The sequence below is a fragment of the Ursus arctos genome, unplaced genomic scaffold, assembly GCF_023065955.2.
Source record: "Ursus arctos isolate Adak ecotype North America unplaced genomic scaffold, UrsArc2.0 scaffold_19, whole genome shotgun sequence".
Classification (NCBI taxonomy): Eukaryota; Metazoa; Chordata; class Mammalia; order Carnivora; family Ursidae; genus Ursus; species Ursus arctos.
Genome location: NW_026622863.1, coordinates 47,213,761 through 47,240,317, shown reverse-complemented (window position 1 = coordinate 47,240,317; position 26,557 = coordinate 47,213,761). Strand labels below are relative to the sequence as shown.

Here is a 26,557-nt window from a genome sequence, read left to right as displayed (position 1 = left end):
GCTTCTTCCTCTCCCACTCCCCCTGCTTGTGTTCCTTCTCTCGCTGGCTGTCTCTCTCTCTGTCAAATGAATAAAGAAAATCTTTTAAAAAAATTGCCAATAAAGAATATCAAAAAGCACGGACCGTTTTTTTTTTTTTAAAAACTTCTCTGGAACTACACGGTCAACATGACAGTTTGACAGCTTGCAGGCAGTGACAAGGATATGTTGAATATTTATATGCCTCCAGTGCCTTGTGTCGTGTGGATTCCTAACTGACATGCTCCCAGAAGACCGGGACACAGCTGGTGCACTTTGGAGGATTTGGTGCTTCGTTCCTCCCCCGGGTTCAGCTCACACGTGCCCAGAATTAGAGTCACTCTGGGAGACCCCGCTAAGTGCAGCTCTAAAACGGGACTTCTGTGTTTGACGCCCCGCCTACCCCTTCCGCACAGTGTGGCAGGGTGACTGCACCAGGTTGCTCATTCTCTCTGTGCCTTGGGTCCCTCATCCGTAAAGCGAAAATGTAAGGGTCCCCACCTCAATGTTATTCCGAGGGTGAAAGGAGTTAACGGGTGTGTATCGTCAGCACGAGTGTTGCAGCAATGTTGGATATTACTGTTATTATCAGCAACAACAGCAGTAAGTGGAGAAGTGAATTTTCTCTGCAGAAGTCCGTTCGGAATTTCTCGCTCGGCAAGTAGATGATGAGACGTAGTTTGTTACTAGTAGGATCATATCATGTTTAGCTTTAAAGTTTGTTAACAGGAACCTCTTCCTTTTTTTAGACATGAAAGAAGTGCCCTGGTGGTTATGATACACACAGGTGAATTTTGCTCTGGGCTTATTACTGGTCCGAGTCTGAAAGGCTGACTTGCCTTGAGATCCCTGAGCCAATCTTGTATTTGTTCTCATCTCTGAATGGTCTTTCACCCCACAGGAGACAAGAATGAAAAGGAAATGGAGTATATTCAAGGAAGAGAATTAAAGTGCCTTTCCTACAGAGAGCTGTCCTACTGGAAAATCTGGGAACACGTGGCTGGTGAATTAACTGAGAATCAGGATCATAGAGTAAATCTTCAAGGGAAAAGTTTCCAGTTCTCAGAAGACGCTTCTCTGTGCCAGGGGTGGGAAGGAGCACCTGCTCGGGGTTCACACATTGACAGTCTGGTGGGCAGTCTTCAGGGACCCATCGGCTTGGAAAATCAAGGGTTTCTACCGTGGAAAGCTGTAAGACCGGTATCCGCTCAAGATTCTTGGATGAAAGCCTTTGTGAATGAGCCGTGGAACATTCGAGAAGGGTGTAAAAAACTTGACAGGCAAGATATAGTATATAAACATGAAGGGGACAGTTACGGCTTCAGCTGGATATCACGGTGTCACGATGCCCACAGATTACCAGAGAGAGAGACACCCTGTAATTGGGATCAGTGTGGAAAGGACGGCGTTAAAAAGACCCTACTTCTTCGCCCTCACCCCCAAGAGTATGACCGGAAAAGAAAGGAATGTGGAAACGGCTTCAGTGAAGAGTCACCCCTTCCCACTCCTCCAAGAGGGCCCTCGAGAGAGAAACCCCATAAATACGAGTTCGGGCTGGGCTCAAGGCCCACCGCCCACCGTGAGAGACCGCAGAGGACCCCCGGGGGTGAGAAATCCTCTCCAAGTAAGGAGCGCGGCCGGGGCCTGAGGCAGAACAGTCGCGGGCCCAGCCGGCCCCGGGCCCCGGCCGGGGAGATGCCCTACAGATGCGACGTGTGTGGGAAGGGCTTCCGCTACCAGTCCATTCTCCTCATTCACCAGGGCGTGCACACGGGCCGGAAGCCGTATGCGTGCGACGAGTGCGGCAAGGCGTTCGGCCGCAGCTCGAACCTGCTGGTCCACCAGAGGGTGCACACGGGCGAGAAGCCCTACAAGTGTGGCGAGTGCGGCAAGGGCTTCAGCTACAGCTCGGTGCTGCAGGTGCACCAGCGGCTGCACACGGGGGAGAAGCCCTACACGTGCGGCGAGTGTGGCAAGGGCTTCTACGCCAAGTCGGCGCTGCACAAGCACCAGCACGTGCACCCCGGGGAGAAGCCCTACAGCTGCGGCCAGTGCGGGAAGGGCTTCACGTGCAGCTCCCACCTGAGCAGCCACCAGAAGGCGCACGCCGGCCAGAAGCCCTTCCAGTGTGACAAGTGCGACAAAGGCTTCAGCTACAACTCGTACCTTCAGGCGCACCAGCGCGTGCACACGGGCCAGCGCCTCTTCGAGTGCGACGTGTGCGGCAAGAGCTTCAGTTACAGCTCGGGGCTCCTCAGGCACCAGCGGCTGCACACGGGCGAGAAGCCGTACAAGTGCGAGTGCGGCAAGGGCTTCGGCCGCAGCTCGGACCTGCACGTCCACCAGAGGGTGCACACGGGCGAGAAGCCGTACAAGTGCGGCGAGTGCGGCAAGGGCTTCCGGCGCAATTCAGACCTGCACAGCCACCAGCGGGTGCACACGGGCGAGCGACCCTTCGTGTGCGACGCGTGCGGGAAGGGCTTCATTTACAGCTCCGACCTGCTCATCCATCAGAGGACGCACACGGGCGAGAAGCCCTACAAGTGCGCCGAGTGCGGCAAGGGCTTCAGCTACAGCTCGGGGCTCCTCATCCACCAGAGGGTCCACACCGGCGAGAAGCCGTACAAGTGCGAAGCGTGCGGCAAGGGCTTTCGGTGCACCTCGAGCCTCTACAAGCATCAGCGCATCCACACGGGCAAGAAGCCCTACACGTGTGAGGAGTGTGGCAAGGGCTTCAGTTACGGCTCCAATCTGCGCACCCACCAGCGGCTGCACACGGGGGAGAAGCCCTACACGTGTGAGGAGTGCGGCAAGGGCTTCCGGTACGGCTCGGGGCTGCTCAGTCACAAGAGGGTGCACACCGGGGAGAAGCCGTACAGATGCGACGTGTGCGGGAAGGGCTACAGTCAGAGCTCACACCTGCAGGGCCATCAGAGGGTGCACACGGGCGAGAAGCCCTACAAGTGCGAGGAGTGCGGCAAGGGCTTTGGCCGCAGCTCGTGCCTGCACGTCCACCAGAGGGTGCACACGGGCGAGAAGCCCTACAAGTGCGGGGAGTGCGGCAAGGGCTTCAGCTACAGCTCGGGCCTGCGCAATCATCAGCGAGCGCACGCGGGCGAGACACCAGACAAGTAGGCGTGCGTGGCGGTGGCGCCCCCAGCCTCACACTCCCCTGAGCGCCAGCGCACGAGGAAGCCTTTGGGAGCGTGGGGTGGAGGGGGGGCTGCCCTGGAGGCCGACCTGGTCACGGCGGCCCTCGGTGCAGAGGAAGGGAAGACCTGGAAGTTTGTGAAACGGGAAGAGCGCTTGAGTTGCACGCTTCCGTCTCCAAGACTCTGTCGCACGGCCGACTGTCCTCAAAGAAGTAGGACGGGGCCTCAGTAAAGATCGTCACGCTCCTCAGAGTCGGCCCAGGAGGGAGCTTTTATAGATGATACGAGCGGGTCGTGGACATGGATTCCTTGTGGGGGGTGGGATGGGAATACCTACAGATGGGACAAATGTAGGAAAGAATGGTCACTTTACCAAAACCAGTTTTGTGTGTACCTTTTAGATGATCGATTTTACGAGAATCAAAAGATGACATTACCATCGGTTGAAGCCAGTCACTTTTAGAAGAGCAGGAACAGTGAGAGGGAGGGTCCCCCTCTTGGCAGGTCTGGATAATGTGTCTCCATCACGTTTTTTATGTCGCGTTCTGATGAATGTGTTTTATCTCCTAGAGTTAAACTCTCCTAGAGAGGTTGTACTGAACTGCGGGGCCATTTCATCAGGGTTGTTTTGTTTTGTTTTGTTTTGTTTTGTTTTGAAGTAGGCTCTACGTCCAGTGCAGAGTCCAACATGGGGCTTGAACTTATGACCCCGAGATCAAGACCTAAGCCGAGATCAAGACCTAAGCCGAGATCAAGAGTCGGCCGCGCCATGGACTGAGCCACCCAGGCGCCCCTCATTTTATCAGGTTTTAAAAACAGAAGCCAATTGGCACTGCATTGAATTTATTGGTTCATTTGTTTTATTGCTATCATGAATATGATACTTATGCCCTGTTTCATTTCATAGTCTTTTGAAACAGATAAGACAACTATTAGAGCATTTTAAAAAATCAGAAATACCATTTTAACTTGTCGGAATAGCCCTGGTAAAATAGAGTCACCCAAACCACCATCGCTGGGAATCAATGGAAACATGCACCTGTGCATTTATTGGTGGGGGTGAAAAAAAGTAGTCTTTTTTGGAAAGAATTTGTCAGTGTATAAGTTCAATTTGTATAACCTTTGAAGTGGCCATAAATGTGTAGTAATTGATACTTGGGAGATAGTTGCACATGTGGAAAAAGATGTGTGCGTATGGCTGAGTTTCTTCGCATTTCCTTACCATGGCAGAAAAAAAGGTTAATACGCTCCATGTCCTAAATTAAGGCACGTGTAAATGCGTGGAAACCACTAAAAATATACAGGTACACCTACGTTGACATTGAAGGTTGCCCACAAACCATTCTGTGAACCAGGAAAATTGGAGAACCACTTTAGTATGGCCCCATTTTGTTAATACATTTTTGCGTATCGTGTTTATATATAGAGAAAGACAAAAAAAAATGTGTGAAAGGTTAGTATGATAACTGCTAATCTCTAGTAAGTGAGATGTGGGGTGTGTAATACATTCGTGTACTTTTATGTATTTTACTTTTTAACAAAGAGTATATATCAATTTTATAACAATAGTAAAGCTATTTTTAAAAGAAATTCGTCTGGTGGAACAGTGCCTTATGGTCAAAGATCCATGTCACAACCTCCATCATTTTGTAGTTGTTGCTTTTTCTACTGTTTACTTAGCACCTAGTACCAAATATAAGGTATACAAATGAACGGAGAAATTGGTGACTTAGTTGCTTTCCTAATTAGATGCTGCGTAATTTTTGTTGGCGTGGTCGGAAACGAGGGTGGTCTGGGTGATGGGGAGGACCTTCGGTGCTCCACTCTGCATTCTGGCCCTCTGGGACCAGTGCGCCCCCAAGCCTGGCTTCCGAGAAGGCAGCGCACCAGGATATGTCCCCTCTAGTCTGGCTTCCTCACCTGGGGCGCTGTCTGGACCGAGCTCTTCTCTGCTGCCTGGGGCCGCTCCATGAAGACTCGCAGTTGTAGGCATGTCAGGGAGGTGGGGAAGGTCACTTTCTCTCTAAATGAATAGTTCACAGAACATGTCTGGGGGTCAGAAGCAAAGCATCCGGAGCTGAAATGGTTAGCTCTCTGAAGAGGCTTGGAAAAATCTCAAGTGTTTTTGTCTAATAACAGCTGCATCATTCCAGTCATGAGGTGGGTTTTATAGCCAAAGAACAAATGTAGACACCGTCCCTGCCCCTCAGACCCTCAAGGTTTGTGGTTGAAAAGTTCAGCTCAGTAAAGGGATTTCCAAAGGAGGACCGCAGATTCTTTTTTTTTTTTTTTTTCTGTAGTTTTATTTATTTTTTTAAAAAGCTCCAAAATTTTAATTTTATTTATTTATTTATTTACTTATTTATTTTTTAGTTTCAGGGATAGAATTTATTTATTTATTTATTTATTTACTTTTTAAAGATTTTTTATTTATTTATTCGACAGAGACAGAGACAGTCAGCGAGAGAGGGAACACAAGCAGGGGGAGTGGGAGAGGAAGAAGCAGGCTCATAGCGGAGGAGCCTGATGTGGGGCTCGATCCCAGGACCCCGGGATCACGCCCTGAGCCGAAGGCAGACGCTTAACCGCTGTGCCACCCAGGCGCCCCTCAGGGATAGAATTTAATGATTCATCAGTGGCATATAACACCCAGTGCTCATGACATCACATGCCCTCCTTAATGTCCGTCCCCCAGTTACCCCATCCCCCCACCCACCTCCCCTCCAGCAGCCCTCAGTTTGTTTCCTAGAGTGAAGAATCTCCTAGGATTTGCCTCCCTTTCTGTTTTTATGAAATCTGGCCATTTGCAACGACGTGGATGGGACTAGAGGGTATTACGCCAAGCAAAATAAGCCAGAGAAAGACAAATACCATATGATTTCACTCATATGGGGAATTTAAGAATAAAACAGATGAATGTAGGGGAAAGGAAGGAAAAATAAAATAAGATAAAAACAGGGAGGACCACATGTTCTTAAATTGGCCTGGGCAGGATCTCCCCAGTGTTCTGGAAGTAGCTGGCACATGGTGGCTGCAGCTAGTCATCTGAGTGCTTGACCAGGGCTTAAAGGATCTGCTTCCAAGATGGCTTTGGGCATCATAGAGCTTTGAACAGGAGGCCTTGGTTCCTCAGTGGATGTCGGAAAAGGCTTGAGTTCCTCACCACATTGGCTTCTCTACAGGACTACACCTACTAACATCATGGGAGAATGATTCGGTTGGAATGGTCGAGCCAACAATTGACCTTCGTAGATAGGTACTAATCATTCTGTCTGCTGGAGGCTGTCCTCGAGATCCCGCTGGGTTGCCTAAAGTTTACCCAGGTGCCAATGGGCTGCTGCTATTTCAGTAGCTCAAGGGATACAAGAGCGTCCAGGGGAGTGCTGTAACTGCTATGGGATCTGTTGGTGTCGGGGGTAAAAGTGCAGTGCTTTCTCCGCAAAATCAGGAACACGTGAAGTAAGATGTCACTCTCTGTTGTCAGTCTTTGAATGTTACATGGTAGGAAGGTTAATACAAGTTTCAGGGCGTCTGGAGAGTAGTAAAAGCACCATCCTCAGGGCAGAGTCAGAAACGGAATGGTAGTCTGTAAAGAATGATGGTGAACAAGTTGACTGTAGCTGTAGTGGGGCAGTAGTAGAGAATATAAAGTTGATCGTAACAGTAAGGTCGTATTCTACCAACAAGGTGACATGTGATCATTTTAGAAGGCAGAGTCAGAGACTTAAGATATGTTTCCTTTTTTAATTTTTAGAAATATTTGTTTGAGAGAGAGAGAACCAGAAAGACAGAGATAGCAAGAGAGAGCACGAGAGGGGAGGAGAGGGAGAAGCAGGCTCCCCACTGAGCAGGGAGCCCGACGCAGGGCTTGATCCCAGGACTCTGGGATTATGACCAGAGCTGAAGGCAGACACTTAATCGACTAAGCCACCCAGGTGCCCCAAGAGATCTACTTCCAAGTAGCTTTTGTGGGTCCAGACAAATTGTAACTGTTCCTCAGAATAGTCCTTAGCCAGAATATAAATATCTCGGGTATATAAAACCCAGCCTAGTGTTACTTCATCATGAGATGGAGAATGAAGCATGCCAACTCGGTGAGACAGTCTACCAGCCCACTAGAATGAGGTGGTATGATGGTAGGTCAGAAATTACGTTTGGTTTATTTGCACTTGGGAGATCTGCATCCAGATGCGTCTCTCCAAGCACTGGAAACACCTAAGCCTGTCATTGCCTTGGACCCCAGGCAGTCAGGAGTACATGCATATCATATTCAACCTCCTGACTTGTTCCTTCTGACTGACATTTGGCTGATCAGTAGGCACAATGTGTCTAAGCACTGGGGATACAACCGTTATAGTGGTTGGACCAGAATGGCCAAGTGAGAAAATAGTAGAAGAGGAGGTCAAAAAGGAGAGGCTAAAAGGGAATACATGAACTCAGAGGTGGAGTTTGGACATATTTACCGCAGATATCAGGCTCGTTAAAGGAAACCTCTTTCTCCATCCAGTAAATCTTTTTAAGGGTCACTCCCCTCTCTGTGGCAGACCTTACTAGATTTTTTTTTTTTTAAATCACGATGAAACTGATGTGAAGATATCAAAACACAGAGCTAGGCCAAAAGAATTTCGCTGTCCCCTGTATGTGCCGTGAATTGCAACGCCAAGCTATATAGCTGGGTATTATTTTCCCAGCTCCCGCCCACTGCTTGGAAGTGGGGGTCTTCAGTTATCTATCTGGTCTAGGACTAGAGCTGGTAAAGACGCAGTATGTTCTCACCCGTTTTTGGGTGCTTTCCTCCAGGCCAGAGCTGTGGGCCTGCGGTGAAATCCTTATACGGTTTTCTTACCGCATGACGGCACCGAAAGAAAGATACTTTCTTTAACAGTGATCTTAAAATGTAAAAGGTAAGTGCCAGCGGGAGACTTCTCAAAGAGAATCTGAAAACTTTCCGTGTCTTTGTGATTTGTGGAAATATGTCTCTTATAAGACACCCCCGCCCCCCGCTATTTCTTGATTCAAAACAGAAGGCATTGGTGGTTAATTCTGCTTCTCCAAAGAGCAGTCCTGTCAACAAGTGTGGAAGATTTTTCAGAGTCTCCTTCAATAGAAACAAACCGTGGAAAAGTTATTTAAATGAGTTTTAATTGAAAAACTGCGTGTTTATAAAAATTAAAGGTACGTCCGCAGAATAAGAACCTGTAAGGGTTTTCACGAAAATGGTTGCAAGTGCTCATGTCCACGTGGTGGGACGTTGAACCTTGCACCTCCTTTATATCACGGGTGGACAGTGCTTTGTCTTAATTATTGTTAACATTTCACTGTTATTTTATCACCATTGCGATTGTTACTATTATTGTTTCAGATAAATGGCAAGAGTGCAGGTGGCCCCCGCAGGGACACGGATCCCCAGTCCGCTTCTCGCGGGTACGGCCGCCTCTGCGGCGCAGGGGCTTCTGGGGGTTGTAGTCCACAGGCTTCTTGCACATGCGCTTTGGGTCCAGGCGCTCGCTGCGGGCGACTTTGTTTGGGGCGCTGAGGTGAGTCCGGTCCGGACCGCGCCCCCTTCGGAGGCGTCAGGGGCGATGGGGGTGGTGGGTGTGTGTAGCTGCGACCCGGCCCTATCGACGGGTGGGAGGAGTTGGAAGTGGGGACTGGTGGCCAATGGAAGAGCCTCCTCGGCGGGGCGGAGTGTTGAGGGGCTCGCCCGGCATTCCTGGGAAGCGGTGGGAGAGCTTGAGCTCGGTTTGGGGGGACTGACTCCGGTAGCGCTGCTGCAGGTTTCGGGTTAGGGGCTGTGCATCCCCGCGTCGGGGTCGGTGTCAGTCTTGGAATGTGCTTATCTCTGGCCCGGGGCGAGGACAGGAGGGCGTTGGCTCAGGTTTGGGGGATAATGGTTTGGGCCAAGCGTGCCTGACTGCGGAGAGGAATTGGCCCAAGCAGTTCATCTCTAAGTATGGGGGCCCGCTTAGGCTGTTCATTCCAGGGGGGCGATTCGGGCTCAGCAGCCCTAGGTTCTTGGAGTCTTGGATTCTGAACGCCGTGTTTGGGATTTGGCAGTTCCAACTCCGGGGCGGGGGGGGGGGGCATCTTTGTTCCCCCAAACTGGGTTCACTTCTTGGTGGGTGTTGAGCCAAAAGACACAACTAAGCCAAAAAAATAGGAAAAGGAAGGATTTTACTTACAACAAATAAAGGGGAACACGTGGGGATATTCTCCAAAGCAGTGTCTTCTGGAATAACAAAACTGGGGAAGTTTTAAGGTAACGGTGCATTCAGATTCATGAAGGGGCTTGTGCAATGGGGAATTCAGCCTGGAATTGGGAGCAAATATCATCTTAGGGTGACAGAGTCCAGGTCTGATCGAAGTCATAAGGGCTGGCAAGGGTCAGCTTCATCAATTCTCTGGCTCCTGTTGGTCTGGTATCTGGGTGCTCAAAGGGGTTTAGATCCGAAAAAGACAGCTCAAGAATGTGCTTCCGGTCACTCCACTTTTGAATCAGCACTGCGAGTTTTACCATTGATTGATTGTCCCTGATAGGATCAGGCTATCTCCTGGCCTGATAGTGGCTCTTTATTCTTACATTCTTTTGTTCCCTTAAAATTATTAACTACTGAGATGTATTCTGCAATTTCAGTGCATCCCAGGAAGTTCTTCAAGGAAGGTGCTTTGGGCAAGTAGTGCCAGTCAGGCTTAGATCTCAAGATGGCTGGGACCCAGAATGAGTAGAATGACTTTTCGTATGTCAAGAGGCTATGTCTCGTCTTTCTTGGAGGACCCCTAACTCTTTCTGCTTACATCTTGACTTTTCTCCTCTCTAGTAAGAAATCTGAATGCAGTTTAAAGAGAGCTGCCCCCAATTATTACCCCATCCTCACCTTGCATGCCGTGAGGCAGGGAATGTAAACTTTGAGGCTTATAAGACAAAGAACAAATGGCAAATTGTTCAATTGCAGGCAACAAATTAGAAATTTGAGCACTGACCCTACATTTGATAAAATTAGAGAATTGATGTTAGTTATTTTAGGTGTAATATTAGCACTTTTAAAACTATTTCATATCTTTTAGCATGACATAAGGCAGTCTTTCTGGATGAAACAATATGATGAATATGGTGTCAGGAATATGCTTCCAGATAATATGTGAGGACGTGGGGACGGGGTAGAGGTATAGCTGAAACAAGGGTGACCATGTGGTGATAATTGCTTAAGCTGCATGATTGGTACCTGGGCGTTCATTAGACTCTTCTCTCTACCTCTGCATGGCTTTGAAGTTTTTATGATAAAATATTTTTGAAACAGTTTCCCCGTTAACTAGCTAGGAAGTGTCCCGAGGAAGCATAGAATGTTGAATTTACTCCTAGTTGCATATTGTATGTGGGGGCCAGATGTTGTGAAATCCCCCTCAGACTAGACCCCTGGGCCCTGGGAGTCACTGTGAGCTCAGGGGTGTGGTCAGAGCTTCAGGCATTTAATAAAATTACGAGGTTTTCTTCCTTTTGTAATGAAATTGATTCATAGGTATTTTATGTCTTTTGTCTCCTGCGAATGGGATAATTTTATCTTCTATCTCTGCAAATGTAGGTGTGTTTTTTCAATACCTCAAACCTAATATTTCCAAAACTGAGCTCTTGATCCTCCACAGAACTGGCCCCTATAAAACCTTGCTCATTTCTGTAAATGGCATCTCTATCCTTCCAGTCAGTGAGGCCAAAGCCTCCACTCCCTGCTTTCCACCCCAGATTCAAGTGATCAGCAGATCCCACTGACTGTATCTTCAGTATCAATGCAGACCCCAGCAACTTCTCACTGCCTCCACCTCTACTTTCCTGACCCAAGGCCCCAGCATCCCTTGCTGGGATTATCGTGATAACCTCCTACCTGGTCTTCCTGCTCCCCACCTCTTGCCACCGTTAGTCCATTCTTAACAGCAGCCGGAGGAATTGTGTTGATACCTAAGTGAGATCATGTCACCCCTCTGTTCAGAATTCTCCTGTTGTTGCATCTAATGAGAGTCACAGCCACAGTCCTTAAAATGGCCGAGAAGACCGCGTACCATCTGGCCCACATTTACTTTGATTTCATCTGATCGCTGGTTTCCTCACTCACTCTTCAGCCACATGCCATGCATGCTGCCTCCTCTGGGTGCTGATGCTTTTGCTGTTCCCTCTGCCTAGGATGCTCTTTGTCCAGATGTTTGTATTGTCCACTCCCTTACTTCGTGAGGTCTTTGCCTACAGATCACCCCAGTGAGTCTTCTCCTGACCTCCCATTTCACTCCCTATCCCCCTGCCCCATTTTTTTCTTCATAGCCCTTATTACTGCTATATCTTCAGTGTCCATATCACTGCCTGGCAGACAGTAGGCACTTAATAAATACGTGTTGAACGAGGAAATGCCATCCTTGATCTCCCTGAGCTTATAGCCAAAGGTGGAAGATAATTAAGCAACCACAGTATTATAGTGCTATGATAGGAGAAATGCCAGCCACAGTAGGTTATCTGCCATGGTCTGAATGTTTGTATCCCCTGAAATTCATATGCCAAAATGCTAAGGCCCAGCGGGATGGTCTTAAGAGGTAGGGCTTTAGAACGTGATCATGGCATGAGGGCAGAGCCCTCATGAATGAGATCAATGCCCTTATAAAACAGGATCTAGAGAGCTCCGCTCCCTGTTCTGCCATGTGAGGATACAACAAGAAGTCTGTGATACAGAAGATGGCCCTCCCCTCATGGTGCTGGCGCCCTTGGACTTTCAGCCTCCAGAACTGTGAGAAGGAAATTTGTTGTTTATTTTATTTTTTTTTTAGATTTTTTTTTATTTACTTGAGAGAAAGAGTGAGTGAGAGAAAGAGAGAGAGAGAGCAGAGGGAAAGGGAGAGGGAGAGGGAGAAGCAGCCTCCCCACCAAGCAGGGAGCCCGACGTGGGCCTCGATCCCAGGACCCTGGGATCCTGACCTGAGCTGAAGACAGATGCTTAACCGACTGAGCCACCCAGGTGCCCCCAAATTCTGTTGTTTGTAAGCCACCCCATCTGTGGTAGTCTGTTAGAGCAGCTTGAACGGATGCAGACGGTACCCAATGTAGTGGGGGTTATCAAGGAGGGCTTCCTGAGGAAGTAACACCCAAACTGGGACTTGAAGAATGATAATAATAGCAACACAGCATCCAGACTCTGAGATTCTCCGGGATTTGGCCCCTGGTGATGTTCCCAGCATTATCTCACCCACCCTGACCTGTTAGTCTGCGTCCTGGCCTCTGATGGGACCCCAGCATTCCACATGCATGTCTTTTCACCCACACGGCCACTCTTGCTCATTAGTCTTTTCCTTCCTTGTCAGTTTGGCAGGCGCCTGTTGTTTCTTCAGGCCTCAGTTAGCATCTCTTGAAAGCCTTCCCTGAGAGCCTGGGCCCCTCCCGGGCTGTGCTGGGTTCCTGTTCCCTGGGTCATTGTTCGATTTTGTGGAAGGTCTATTGCAGTCCTTCTCACATTCCGGTGAATTTATTTGCTCACCTCTCTGCCCCCTAGTCTGCCTACCTTTGGATCAGAGACTGGATTTTACTTTGACACCTGGGGCACTGAGCAGGCAGCCCTGTACACGAGAGCCAGCACGTCTCGACTGGTCATTGTACGCTAGGCCCTGCTCTGAGCACTTCCCATGTAATGACTTACCGAGTTCCCACACGACACTGACAAATAGGTTCTCTCAACATCTTGTCTTGTACACGGGAAGGAACTGACGCACCAGGAGATAGTTTGCCCCAGGGCACACAAGCCAATGGATGATGAAGCCAGGCCTCAGACCCAGGCAGTCTGGGTTCAGAGTCTGCTTTTTTTTTTTTTTTAAGATTTTGTTTATTTAGTTGAGATAAAGAGCAAGAGTGAGAGAGAGAGAGAGAGAAAGCATGAGCAGGGGCAGAGGGAGAAGCAGGCTCCTCACTGAGCAGGGAGCCTGACGTGGGGCTCCATCCCAGGACCTGAGCCAAAGGCAGATGCTCAACTTACTGAGCCACCTGCCCCCCCTTTTAACAGCTAGGTTCTGACTCCCGTGCACATGTGTGCAGGTTGGGTTCTGCACGAGGAGACCACACTGCAGCTGTGCCGTTCACATAGGATACACACACAGTTTTTCAGCAAGTAGCGGTAAAAGTGCTTTCTTTGTTCTAACAAAAGCAGTATATTACAATAATTTTCCAACGAGTGGGAGAAAAGCATCTTGAAGAAGGGCTGCATTTTTCTAGGAAGTCCAAAGGCAAATTGGCATGGGCTAGAGACAGCCCTGCCTGCAGTCCTGCCGCAGGCCCTTAGGGCTGAAGTTAGATCTCATAGAGTCCTTTGGCTCAGATACTCACGGATCACAGATACACACCCTTGTCATCATCCCATGACGTTTACTCTCTCTCACACACACACGGAAGAAGTGGTCTTTATCCTGTTCCCCAGATGATTGCACACGATTGCTAGGTACATCCGGAAGAGTTCAGGTTAGTGTCTCTCCTCAGTCCTGAATCCTCTAGAAATTCCGAGAAAAAGAGCCAGGAATCTGGAAGCGGGATTTGGGGGAGAACGTGGGGCTTATATTTCCCATTGTGTTTCTGGGCAGTTGCAGTTCCAAATTCAACTGCTGCTTTCCCCTTGGGTCTTCTTCCCCTCAAGAGGTTGCTGTGGGCACCTGGTCTCTGTCCTGCTGCAGTGACTCAGATCAGAGTGATGATCGGATCGAGTGAGCATCTGTGGGAGAGAGCTGTGTGTGCTTGGGCAGGTGGGGGAAAAACAAGGGTCTTGGGGCATCATGTCCCTAAGGCAAATTGGGGTTCCGCACCCCCAGATCCACTCGGTTCCTCACCCCCAGATCCACTTCACCTGTCCACCCTGCCATCTGCCCCGAGAGCCCGCCACTGCCCTCTGGCCTGGTTGTCTTCGGCCAGTGGGAAGTCACAAGAGGAGAGTGGAGAGAGAGAGGGAAGAATGAGTTGGAGTATCTGGCCTCCCCAGTTCTCTCTCTCTACGCTGGCTGCACTTCTCAACAAAAAGTTACAGTTCCCATCAGGGACCTTTTGCACACTCTGTTCCAGGCCCCGGAATCACCCTCCTAATACCCCTTCAGGCCCAGATGTAGTAATGGCAACGGCCTGTCACTCCCCAGCATAGTGCCCTCTCCCCATGGCTTCCTTACGCCCAGCCTACACCACTGTGAGTAGTCTGTTTATTAACTGCTCGCCTCCAATTTCAATGTGCCGTCTGGTTCCTGCCGAGGCCCCGACGTTATAAAGGCAGGGAGGGCTTGAAACCAGAAATCTGGGAAACCAAACTCCCTCCCACATGTGTGTGGGTGCGTGGGTATACGTGTGTGCACATAATCAAGCTGACCCATTGCTGGCTCTTAGGAGAGAACAGATTCTGGAAGCGGAGAGCCTGGTGTGCTTGTGTCTTTGCACGTGCTGCACGTGCATTTAGAGTGTCAGAGCTGATTCCATTTCTGTGTTTGTCAATCTCAAGAAACACCGAGGGCTTGATAAGCGGCAGGATCTTTACCTGGTGCGGCAGATAAAGGACAAAGGCTTGGTTGTGTCTTCAGGATTTGTAGGTTTTTTTGGACAGGGTTAGGGAAAAATGTTACTTGGTAGGTTTTAACTATTAAAAAACTGTGTGATTGGCCCCATACTAAGAGGTTTAGCAAATCTTTGTTGGAGCCCAGAATAAGGGTGATTAAGGCTTTCTACTAAAGACAGGGAAGGGGGAGGGGAAGAGTGAGATTTGCTAAAAGTCATTTCATATTCTGTTAGCCTGATTCTGTCACTCTGTAAGCTGCTAGAACATGCAACTCAAGGGGTGGCCAGCAGACTGGTGCCAGTTGGAGAGCTAAATGTTACTGCTCTAGGACCAGATAATTTCAGAAATTGAGTGGAATCATTTAAATATCGGTATAGCAGTTTCGGTAATCGTGTGGTAATTGATTACTCTAATAGTGTTTTAAATAGGCCTGTAATTTGTATGCCTCTGTATTTCCTTTTTCTAGAAATTTCTTTTGAACCGTGTTTTACCAAAATATTAGTCGGTGACGGATTTGAAAATAACCGTGAAAAGAATATGAAACTGATCCTTCAGCACAGGTAGTTTTAAGAAAACATTATCTGAGAGGACAGAGACCCGGTTTTTGGTTTTTGTGTTTTAATCTTTGAGGGTCCCACAGTGCCTAAGGCAGACATTGTATGCACTAAGTTTCTCCTGAAACGCCACCATGGTTACAGAGTTTATCAGACAGGAAATAAACACCACGGTCAAAAATATAACTTGAGAAGAGCTTAAAATAAAGGGACAGTTTCCCAAAGTGCAGGCAGGGTGTGGTCATCAAGAAAGGATATTGCAATTTCCCAAACCTCGCCATAGCAGGGTAACTTACTATCCCTAGGATAGAAGGGCTAAGAGACGGAACAGTTACCAGACCTGGGGACAGATTTGAGACGAGGGCCACTGACAGGTGCTATGACCTTTGGTCAAGGGACATGAAACAGCCAGTCCAAAGCAACCCCCAGGGAAGAGCTGGGGGAATAAATACTCTGATTTCACTTCTGTCCCTTCCCTGGATCTCCTGCTGACTTTCCCTATTGGCTGAACTCAACCAGAAGCTGGAGGGCAAGGGGATTCCCTGATAACAGGCAGCACAGAGAAGAGAGTTGGGTGCACGCAGAGTCACAAGTTCCCATGGCTTCCGTCTACCTGCTGCGGTCCAGCTGCGGTCCTAGAGACTTCCTAGTTCAGGAGCCTGTGAGCTTTTCCAGAGCAGAGAGCATGCCTTTCATGCCATAGGTATATCGTCAAATATTTGCAAAAGTCACAGGGCCCCAGAAGATCCAACAGGGGCTGGAGAGAGATCATTCTGGAAGGCAAGAGTTAAGATCAGAGCTAACTGAAAGTTCTTTAGAGCAAGTCTCGCATGCGAAAGTAGACTCAGAAGGAGGTCCCCCGTCCATCCTGAGATCCCTGTCCAAGTCAGAAATTCTGGAGCCTCTTTTCCAGAGTACTTAGGATATAGGTGATGCCAATATATTCGCAAGTCTGAGAAAAAGAAAAAGTGTGGCAGTTTGGACCCAAATGGTTGGGGAGTGAGATAGGAGTTACATGAGAATCTGGGTGGAGTGGGGGCAGGGGACAAGGCCTGAGAAGATGGGACAGAGTCTGTTGGGAATGAGAAGAGAGGTAAAGATATCTCGGGAGAGAAGAATGTGTAAGAAAATTGTACAGATAAGGAGAAAGCAGGACTCATTTACAGTCTGTCAAACCCCTGCTCTCATGGATTCTTTCTTTGCAGCTCTGCTTTCTCGGGATCCCGCTCCTTCCAAGAGGAAGACAGTATGATTAAACTCCAGGTGAGTTAAGGTTTCCTTTTTCTCTCTTAAAGGCCATGTCACTTCTGAGGAGCTAGACCCCTCTATTCTCCGAAAGGAAGTTGCCCACGTTTGAGTGACGGCTCCGTGCGAGGCACTTTGCCTGGCTCGGAACAGCTGTGTGAGCCAGGTGGTATTACTCCCTTTGCAGAAATCAGGAAGCAGGCTCAGAGACGTCTAGATGTCTAATTCGGTGCTACTCCAGGTGAGGTCTGCACACAAGTGCCAGTCCATGAGCTGCTTATCACTGACAGATCAGTATGGCAATCAAGAGTAAGAGTTCAGAAGCTCTTTTTTCTTTAAAGATTTATTTATTTATTCTAGAGAGTGAGAGAGTGTGTGGGTGGGGGGAGGGGCAAAAGGAGAGGGAGAGGGAGAACCAGACTCCCCACTGAGTGGAGTCAGCATGGAGCCTGACATGGGGCTGGATCCCACGACCCTGCGATCATGACCTGAGCCAAAACCAAGAGGTGATCGCCTAACCCACTGAGCCACCCAGGCGCCCTGCATTCAGAAACTCTTGCAGCAGTGTGGTATTGCCACGGCGCCCGAGCGCGTGGTCGCTATGCACATGACCCCACTTGGAGTTAGCGCTGGGTCCAGTCCACTACATAAGAAGCAAGATTTGAGTGTGGATGTATCCCTCAGGATTCAACCAGTGAAGCAGGAACAGCATGAGATATATATTGAGATTTGTAAGAGGTTTATTTTATGTGCCTTTGGGGGCTGGGCAAATCGGAAATCTCAGGGCAGGTTGGACTGATGCTACTATCTACAGGTAGAATTTCTTCTCTTAGGGAAGCCTCAGTTCTGGTCTTGAGGCCCTTCAACTGATTGGCTCAGGCCCACCCAGATTATTAAAAATAGTCTCCCTCCAAGTCATCTGATTACGGACTTTAATCACATCTACAAAATATCTTCACTGCAACACCTAGATTAGCGTTTGCTTCTGTAATGGGACCATAGTCTAGCCAAGTTGATGCATCAAAAAGGCCATCAGAGGGTAGAACAAGGATTTTTTAAGTCACGAAAAATGTTTTTTTTTTTTTTAAGATTTTATTTATTTATTCGACAGATAGAGACAGCCAGCGAGAGAGGGAACACAAGCAGGGGGAGTGGGAGAGGAAGAAGCAGGCTCATAGAGGAGGAGCCTGATGTGGGGCTCGATCCCATAACGCTGGGATCACGCGCTGAGCCGAAGGCAGACGCTTAACTGCTGTGCCACCCAGGCGCCCCGTGAAAAATGTTTTAATTCTGAAAACACACAAAAAGAGAAAATAGTACTGTGAATCTCTGTGTGTAGTATCCATGGTTCAGGTCCAACATTTCGCCACACCTGCTTCATCTGCCCCTTTTTCACTTTCCTTTTTTCTTTCCCAAAGAAGTTTATTTTATTGAATTAATTTAATTTTAAGATTTATCTATTTATATGAGAGAGAGTGACAGAGACAGAGGCTTAAGCAGACTCCACCCTGAGCACGGAGTTCGATATGGGGCTTGATCTCGTGACCCCGAGATCACGACCTGAGCTGAAGCCAGGAGTTGGACATGCCAAAGCATTTTAAAAGAAGATCCTGGACAGCATGTCATTTCATTTTATATCGGTTTTGTTCTGAGCTCATTACTTTCTCAGAGTAGCTGGTGTGCAAGGTAAAAGAAATGAGCTCCCACTCGTTTCCTCTGCCTGGAAACCATCCTGCCCGAGTCCACACTGAGTCCCATTAGGTTCATTTTCCATCTTCGACGTTACTGCCGGCGACTGTTTCACCAAATGTTTCACACTGTACCACCCAGGCTACCGTCTTTTCCAGCCTCTGCTAACAGTTTCCCCAAGTGTTGCCGCTTGGTCCCAAAGTCAGTGCGGGAGATTTATTTGGTAGCGCTCTGCTTACGGTAGCGGTTTTTGTATTGGTAGCACGGGCGTGCTGGGCGCCGGCAGAGGAGCAAGAAGCAAGTGGAAACATGCAAGACCTCCTGAGGCCCGGGCTCAGAACTGGATCAAGGCACTTCGCCAAATCCAAAGTCAAGGGGCAAGGAAATACCCGCCGGTCCTTGAGTGGAGTTGGGGAGCGTGAGGGAATTTTGCTGAATAGCAATCTAATTTACCATACACCTCTGCGTATTTCAGTATGTATTTCTACTGAAAATACAAAAAATGGCTGAGATTATCCGTAATTCTTTGGTATCATCTAATGCCTCGGCAATGATCAGTTTTCCCTGATTATCTAAAAATGCCTCTTTTCGGTGTCATTCAGTGGGTTTCCTCTAGCTACGATGTTTCCTGTAAGTGGGAGCACTCTGTGCTTGAATAAATTTAGGTTCCAGATTTTACAAGAGGACTTCATAGGTGGTGCTGTGTGCCAAGAAAAAGATTTTAAAATCTTTGATTATACCTGTATTAGTTTATAAATTTGGTTTATTAATATTTTTGGACTGTCTTTGTACCTGCACATATGACAGTCTCTGCATAGGATCACAGCAAGGGTGGTGGGAGATGGGTGTTTTGTTTTCCCAGACCGTTGAGGCCAAGAAGGGAGAAGGGGGTTAGGCTGGGTGAGCCTGGCATTCCTAAGCCCTTCTCCCTATGTCTGTCCCACATCGGCTGTCGGGTATCTGTACTTCCTGGCCCACTCGCTCCATGTTGTCACCTCCCACGGAGGAAAGCATTGCTGCTAGGATATCCCGGGTGGTTTAGGAACAACTGAAACTTATTTTCACAGCTCTGGAGACTAGGAAGTCCAAGGTCAAGGAGCTGGCAGATTTGGTGTTTGGTGAGGTCCTGCTTTCTTATTAATAGGTGGTCCTCTTCTTGCTGTGTCCTCACATGGCAGAAGGGGTGAGCTCTCTGGCACGTCTTCTATGAGGGCACTAATGCCATTCGTGAGGCTCCACTCTCATGACCTAATCACCTCCTCAAGCCCCCACCTTTTAATACTATCACCTTGAGGGTTAACATTTCAACATATGAATTTTGGGGGGACACAAACATGCAGTCCATCACACCTCCCCCAGTTTTTGTTTTTGTTTTTTTAAAGATTTTATTTATTTATTCGACAGAGATAGAAACAGCCAGCGAGAGAGGGAACACAAGCAGGGGAAGTGGGAGAGGAAGAAGCAGGCTCATAGCGGAGGAGCCTGATGTGGGGCTCGATCCCAGAACGCCGGGATCACGCCCTGAGCCGAAGGCAGACGCTCAACCACTGTGCCACCCAGGCGCCCCCCCAGTTTTTGTTTTTAATAATTGTCAGGTTTTGGTGGTCGAACAATAGCTAATATAAATTCTTTGTGAAATACGTTGTAGCTACTCACAACTTTGGTTGGAAGCATTTGCAAGGTACAGAGTCTATTGAGAGGACATATCTGTGACCATGTAACTGGGCGGTGTAATAAGTGCAGTGATAGTATTTTATTTTAAAAAAATTTTTGGGGGGTCAGAGGATGGCTGTTAATATGAGATTATTTTTCCCCTCGATTTTTTATTTTGAAATTTTTTAATTTATGGAAAAATGGAAAGAACAGTATAATGTGTAATCTTCACCTAGGTTCACAAGTTGTTAACAATTACATAAAAGTTATATGTATACACACACACATAATGTCTATATTTCATTTTGCTGACCCAGTTGAGAATAAATTGCAGGCATCATTATTCACCCTAAATACTTCAGTCTGTATCTACTACGAATAAGGGCTTTTTCCTACATTTCCGCATTACTGTCATCACACTCAAGAAATTTATTTTTTTATTCAAGTAAAATTAACATACGGTGTTATAATAGTTTCAGGCGTACAATGTAACGATTCAACAATTCTATACATTTCTCAGTGCTCGTGATAAGTGTACTCTTACTCTTTATCTGTTTCCCCCACATCCGTACCCACCTCCCCTCTGGCAACCACCCAGTTTGTTCTCTGTATTTAAGAATCTGTGTTTTTTGGGGCACCTGCATGGCTCAGTCGGTTAAGCATCTGCCTTCAGCTCAGGTCATGATCTCAGGGTCCTGGGGTCAAGTCCCGCATTGGGCTCCTTGCTCAGCAGGGAGCCTGCTTGTCCCTCTCCCTCTGCCCCTCCCCCTGCTTGTGCTCTCTCTGTCAAATAAATAAATAAAAATATTTTTTTTAATTTGTTTTTTTGTTTGTCTCTTTTTTCCCCTTTAATCATTTGGGTTTTTTTTTTCTTAAATTCCACATGTGAGTGAAACTATATGGTATTTGTCTTTCTCTGAGTGACTTAGTTCAGTTAACATTATACCCTCTAGGTCCATCCATGTGGTGGCACATAGCAAGATTTCATTCCTTTTTATGGCCAAGTAATATTCTATTGTCTTTGTACACCACATCTTCTTTATCCATTCATCTATATCGATGGGCACTTGGGTTGCTTCCGTATCTTGACTATTGTAAATAATGTTGCAGTGAACATAGGGGTACGTATATCTTTCTGAATTAGTGTTTTCATTTCCTTTGCGTAAATGCTATGCATAAAAGTAATCTCAAAATGGATTAAATACCTAAATGTGAGGCCTGAAACCATTAAGTTCCTAGAAGAAAACATAGGCAGTTGTTTCTTAGACATTAGCCATAGAAGCATTTTTCTGGGTATGTCTCCTCCTCTGGGAAGGAAAACGAAAGCAAAATTAAACTATCGGGATTACACCAAAATAAAAAGCTTTTGCCCAGAGAAGGAAATCAGCAACAAAACCAAAAGACAGCCTACTGGATGGGAGAAAATATTTGCAGATGCCATCTCCGATAAGGGGTTAATATCCAAAACATATAAAGAACTTACACAGAGCGCCTGGGTGGCTCAGTCGTTAAGCATCTGCCTTTGGCTCAGGGGGTGATCCCAGGGTCCTGGGATCGAGCCCCGCATCAGGCTCCTCCGCTGGGAGCCTGCTTCTTCCTCTCCCACTCCCCCTGCTTGTGTTCCCTCTCTCGCTGGCTGTCTCTCTCTCTCTGTCAAATAAATAAATAAAAACTTAAAAAAAAAAAAACTTACACAACTCAACACTAAAAAAATCCCAAATAATGCAATGAAAAAATCAGCAGCGTACACGAATAGACATTTTTCCAAAGAAGACGTGCAGATGGCCAACAAACACATGAAAAGATGCTCAACATCACTCATCATCAGCAAAATGCAAATCAAAACCACAATGATGGGCGCCTGCGTGGCTCAGTGGGTTAAGCATCTGCCTTCAGCTCAGGTCATGATCCCAGGGTCTTGGGATCGAGGCCCACGTTGGGCTCCCTGCGCAGCGGAAAATCTGCTTCTCCCCCTCCCTCTGCCCCTTTGCCCCTTCTCCTGATCGTGCTCTCTCTCTCAAGTAAATAAATAAAATCTTTTTAAAAAAACCACAATGAGATACCACCTTACACCTGTCAGAATGGCTAAAATCAACAACACAAGAAATAAGTGTTGACCAGGATGTGGAGAAAAGGGAACCCTTGTGCACTGTTGGTGGGAATGAAAATTAGTGCAGCCACTATGGAAAACAGTATGGAGGTTCCTCAGAAAATTAAAAACAGAACTACTGTGTGAGCTAATAATTCCACTACTGATTCTACTGTTTTTTAATACTTAGTTACTGATACCCAAAGTGCTCCCAATTGTCCCAATAATTTCCTTTTTACTTTTTTTTTTTAATATGGCAGCCAGTGCTTTTAGTTGCCTTGTCTGCTTAGTCCAATAGAAATAGATTAATCTGCCATGACAGAGAAAATAAAATATCAAGTCTTGATGTATGATAGGGAATGAACACCTGGCCACCGCTAGGCTAGGGTATCAGTACAAACTTTTTGGTGGACAATTTGGATAATATCAGTCAAAATGTAAAATATGCATACTCAAGTAATAAGTAGTCTTTGGTCTAGGAATTTATTTTATAGAAATGCTTTTATAAGTACTCAAAGACAGATGTTCATGGATGTTTATTGGAACATTCTTTGTATGACTGTGGATGGTTAACGGGGACGCAGGCAATGTGGAGAAAAGAAGAGAAACTTGGCCTACCCAAAACTTTGAATTTCTTCTATGTTTCTCATTTCTTTTGCACTAGTAAGGGTCCGTTCAGGACACAAAAAAGGACACTGGCTATTTGAACAGGAAGAATTTAATGGAATTGTTGACGAGGTATGGAGTTGTGAGCCAGGTAACTGAGGGGTAAAGAGAGAACTCTACAATATCATGGAAGTACCAACTGTGGGAAGTAACTACCAACCTGGCTGAGGGAACCAAGGGGAGAGATTAAATCACGGGAACTTGGAAACTGAGAGAAGGGGCCTTGTGGAGCTGAAATGCAGAACTGTGAAGAGGGGTTGCTGGCTGGCTGGTGTCTTAGAGCTCAGCGAAGAAGCCTAGGGGTCAGGGACCCAGACTTCAGATATCGCTAGGGAAAGGGACTGCTGCCACCAGCGGAACTTAGCATTACAGAGGTGATACCCCAGAACAGGAGGCAAACCGGCAGGAACAAGTCCCTTCTTTCTCCCCCAACCTTGCAGAGTCCCTCCTGCGCCCCCTAGTGGCAGAACCTCACGCAGAGCCGTTCTCAGATTCAAAGTGTGATTTGCAGAGTCGTGGCTCCCGCATTACAAGTATAGTTTAAACTGGAGAGTTTGGAGCAGAAAGACAACAACCTAATGACCCGCGAAGCTTCCAGCTGTGCCCTTCTGCCAGTGGTCATCTGTGGATGACCCATGTGGCGTGTGCTTGATGTTTCAGGAAACCGTGACCTTCAAGGATGTGGCTGTGGTCTTCACGGAGGAAGAGCTGGTGCTACTGGACAAGGCCCAGATAAATCTGTACCAGGACGTGATGCTGGAGAACTTCAGGAACCTTGTCTCAGTGGGTGAGGACAACAGCCCTCTGTAACTAAGCAGCAAACCACTGGTCCTGTTCCCTCAAATAATCAGCTTCAAACCACATACAGTATTCCAGGGGGAGCACAAAGAGAAACTTTGGCCACTGGTGAGAATACCCGAGAGACACACATACCAAGGAGACCCCTGAAGTTAGTGAGTTTTAACAGATTAATGTGCGTGACTGGCCCCCGGTGAGGTGTTGATGAGGGAACTCACATCTTACCCCCCCGGCCCATGGGCCTCCAATACAGTTAGGAGGCCACCCTGGCCTCCTCTCGTTTTAGGCTGTCATCTGCTCTCATGTTTCCCAAAGCGAGGTTGATAACATTCACACACTGGCATGGGCCTTGGTTGCTTCTGGAGAAAAACCAGTGTTTTGGGTTAGCTAGTGTTAAAGGAACTAAACCAGGATCTGGTGTATAGTGAATGTGGTATAAGTGTCAGCTTATTTGCTTTCTCGTTGATAAATATCCAATTTTAATTTCTCAGAGGCTCATACACAAATATGTATTACCTTGGTTTAGTTTATGAGATATTCCTTCTTTTACAGAGGAAACAGCTGAGGCACAGAGTAGTTAAATAACTTGCCCATGGTTACATAGCTTGTAAGAAGTAGGATGTAAACCCTCCTTATCTGGGTGTTTTGTTTTGGTTTTAGAGAGAGAGAGAAAGTGTGCATGCATATGTGAGTGGAGATGGGGGTAGCAGAGAGAGAGGGAGAGAACCTTAAGCAGGCTCCATGGCTCAGCATGGAGCCCATTGCAGGGCTCAATCTCACAACCCTGAGATCATGACCCGAACCGAAATCAAGAGTCAGACACTTAACCAACTGAGCCACCCAGGCACCCTAGACCCTGCGCTTTTTAAATAACCATGTGAAAGTAAGTACCATTATGTCTATAGATTATAGACGTGTGGCTAGTCTGCAGGATTCAACACTGTCAGTGAGTCTGAAATCAAGCTACTCTATCATAATCATCAGTTTTTAAAAAGCAAGATTGGTTAATGGACCAGAACACAAAAGAATTTGTCAGAGTACGTTGCACCTAGTAAGGTAAGTATCAGCTGGTGAAACTGTTTTAGTTAACAGTCTGTGTCTATTTGTGCATACCGGGTCACAGTGCAAATGCTTTTCTTACTATGGATATGGTCAAAATAACTAGAAAACAGCTCCTTTAGGCCTCTTGTGGGTAGCTCAAAGACCCCTTTCTCTGACACCACCTTACACACTAACGTCACTCTCAATAAGATGACTCAGAAACCACCACCTTGAACCAGGAGCAGTGTCCAGATGGTCTTGACCATAGTGTTCATGCCATTCTGAAGCCTGTTTTGGGGTGCCAAGGGTGTGACTACCCTCTTCTGCGTCATCTCCCTATGTTTTATGGCCCTGTGCTACAATCTTGCTTCCGTGGGGCCAGGCTACTAACAGTTCCACATTGCCCATTCTCATAGTCATGGGTATTTGAGATTCTGCGATTATCTAAAGAGGAGATGTTAAAGAAATGGATTACTGGATCTTAGAGCATGTGACTCTTGATCTCAAGATCATGAGCTCAAGCCCCACATTGGGAGTAGAGATTACTTATTAAAAAAAGAAAGAAAGAAAGAAATCACTGGATGGATTACGGGATCTTGGCAGACTTTATCTCTTCATGGAATCCAGAGAACCTCAGAGAAAAGGATGTCTCTTTAAGCCTGCCTCAAAGGTGTACATGTGCCTCCCCCATCAACCCCAGGACGATATTTGACAATGTTATCCCTATATCAGTCCCCATTGCTGTTTTAGGCTGACCACATACAGTTGGGCAGGTTGTGCAGAAACGTACATGATAATCCCACCTCATGTGACAGTAATGTGAAGGCAGGGAGATTAGCAGGAGACAAGACTTGTTGCTTGTTTCTGCAACTTTATATGGTGTCTTGGAAGGTCTTTGTGATCCTTTGTGTCTGTCGCCATGTCTAGCACTCCCATTATTGTATTGTACACACACACACACACACACACGCACCATAAATCGTATGGGAGTCTTCCCCCTCCCCCCCTTTTTATTTGCTTCGAGAGTGTGCGAGTGGGAGGAGGGGCAGAGAGAGAAGGAGAGGGAGAATCCCAAGCAGGGTTCATGCTCAGCATGGAGCCCAGTGTGAGGCTCAATCTCACAACCCTGAGATCGTGACCTGAGCCGAAATCAAGAGTCCGATGCTTAACCGAATGAGCCATCCAGGCACCCCTTCCCCATTCCTTTTGTAGCAAAGTGATTAAAGGTGTTTTATCAGCTGCTCGTGTAGGAGGGAGGTGAATTTCTTTCTTTATAAATTGTTCCCAAGATTTCTTTTCATTTCCCTGCAACATGTGACTTTTAATTGGCAGCCCATGGATTAGAAGTCCTGTGATTCTGATTGTTTCCTAGATCAATAGGAGCCAGTGACAGCTTCCCACTCCATCCTACTTCATTTCTCAAAACCTCTGCAGGGATAACTTACTTGTTCTCTTAGCCAAATTCTCTTTCTCCTCATAGGAGACAGGATTAAAAACAACATTTCACATCTTCAGGGCAAAGGGTTGAGTTATCTCTCCCAAGAAGTGCTCTACTGCTGGCAGATTTGGAAACAAAGGATCAGTGAATTAACTGTGAGTCAGGAGTATGTCATGAATCTTCAGGGAGATTGTCCCCAGTATTTAGGGGGGGATGTTTCCCTCTGTGAAGAGTGGGCGGGAGCGTCTCTTCAGATTTCTGAAGAAGAAAACTGTGTAATAAGTGCCATTAATTTAGAAAAGCAAGGTGGCACAGCAGGGAAAGGCCTGACACAAGTCCTTAACCCGGAATCTTGGAAGGGAGCCAACATGGTGACGGAGCCTCAGAATTCTCGAGGACAGTGTGGGAGAATCCATGTGGAAGAGAAAGTGTGTGGATGTGCTCAGTGTGATGACAGCACCAGTCAGACATCACGTGATCATGGTGATTCCCAAGAATGTAAAGAAGAGGAACCTCATAGATACACTGACTGTGGGAAACACTTGGCTATGAAATCAGCAGTCAAACAACATAACGGGGTCCCTGTGGTTCCACAGCCTGTCAAATGTAAGAACTATGGGGTGGGCTTCAGAGATGGTGCAGACCCCCCTGTTCATCACAGCGCT

General features: G+C 47.3%; 2 protein-coding genes across 5 annotated transcripts in view; both read left to right on the top strand.

Annotated features, from left to right (window-relative positions):
- ZNF229 (zinc finger protein 229) overlaps window positions 1–26,557 on the top strand; it is a 43,251-nt gene that overhangs the window by 14,847 nt on the left and 1,847 nt on the right. For 2 of the 3 annotated variants that reach the window (XM_057314440.1, XM_057314441.1), the window contains one exon: window positions 920–4,760. In XM_057314440.1, the coding sequence (XP_057170423.1) occupies window positions 920–3,153 (2,234 nt within the window). In that variant the 3' untranslated portion in view covers window positions 3,154–4,760. Of the gene's footprint in view, window positions 1–919; window positions 4,761–26,557 lie in introns of those variants that run through there. The other variant, XM_057314442.1, reaches the window with a different exon arrangement.
- On the top strand, window positions 8,623–25,028 carry LOC113243466 (zinc finger protein 806). Of its 2 annotated transcripts, none has more exons than XM_048224057.2 (4): window positions 8,623–8,707; window positions 15,186–15,279; window positions 16,479–16,536; window positions 23,276–25,028. In XM_048224057.2, exons 2-4 carry the CDS (start codon window positions 15,257–15,259, stop codon window positions 23,423–23,425), a joined length of 231 nt encoding a protein of 76 aa, XP_048080014.2. In that variant the 5' UTR covers window positions 8,623–8,707; window positions 15,186–15,256; the 3' UTR covers window positions 23,426–25,028. The 2 variants fall into 2 exon arrangements, with proteins under 2 accessions (XP_048080014.2, XP_057170448.1); XM_057314465.1 differs by lacking the exon at window positions 15,186–15,279 and adding an exon at window positions 11,818–11,935 and having other exon boundaries at window positions 8,657–8,707; window positions 23,276–23,621.

Excerpts from the sequence above, each read along its gene's own strand:
- LOC113243466 (XM_057314465.1), top strand. The coding sequence starts at position 11,898 with ATGGTGCTGGCGCCCTTGGACTTTCAGCCTCCAGAACT. Across the intron at positions 11,936-16,478 it reads GACTTTCAGCCTCCAGAACT|CTCTGCTTTCTCGGGATCCC; the intron begins GTGAGAAGGAAA and ends CTTTCTTTGCAG. Across the intron at positions 16,537-23,275 it reads ACAGTATGATTAAACTCCAG|GAAACCGTGACCTTCAAGGA; the intron begins GTGAGTTAAGGT and ends TTGATGTTTCAG.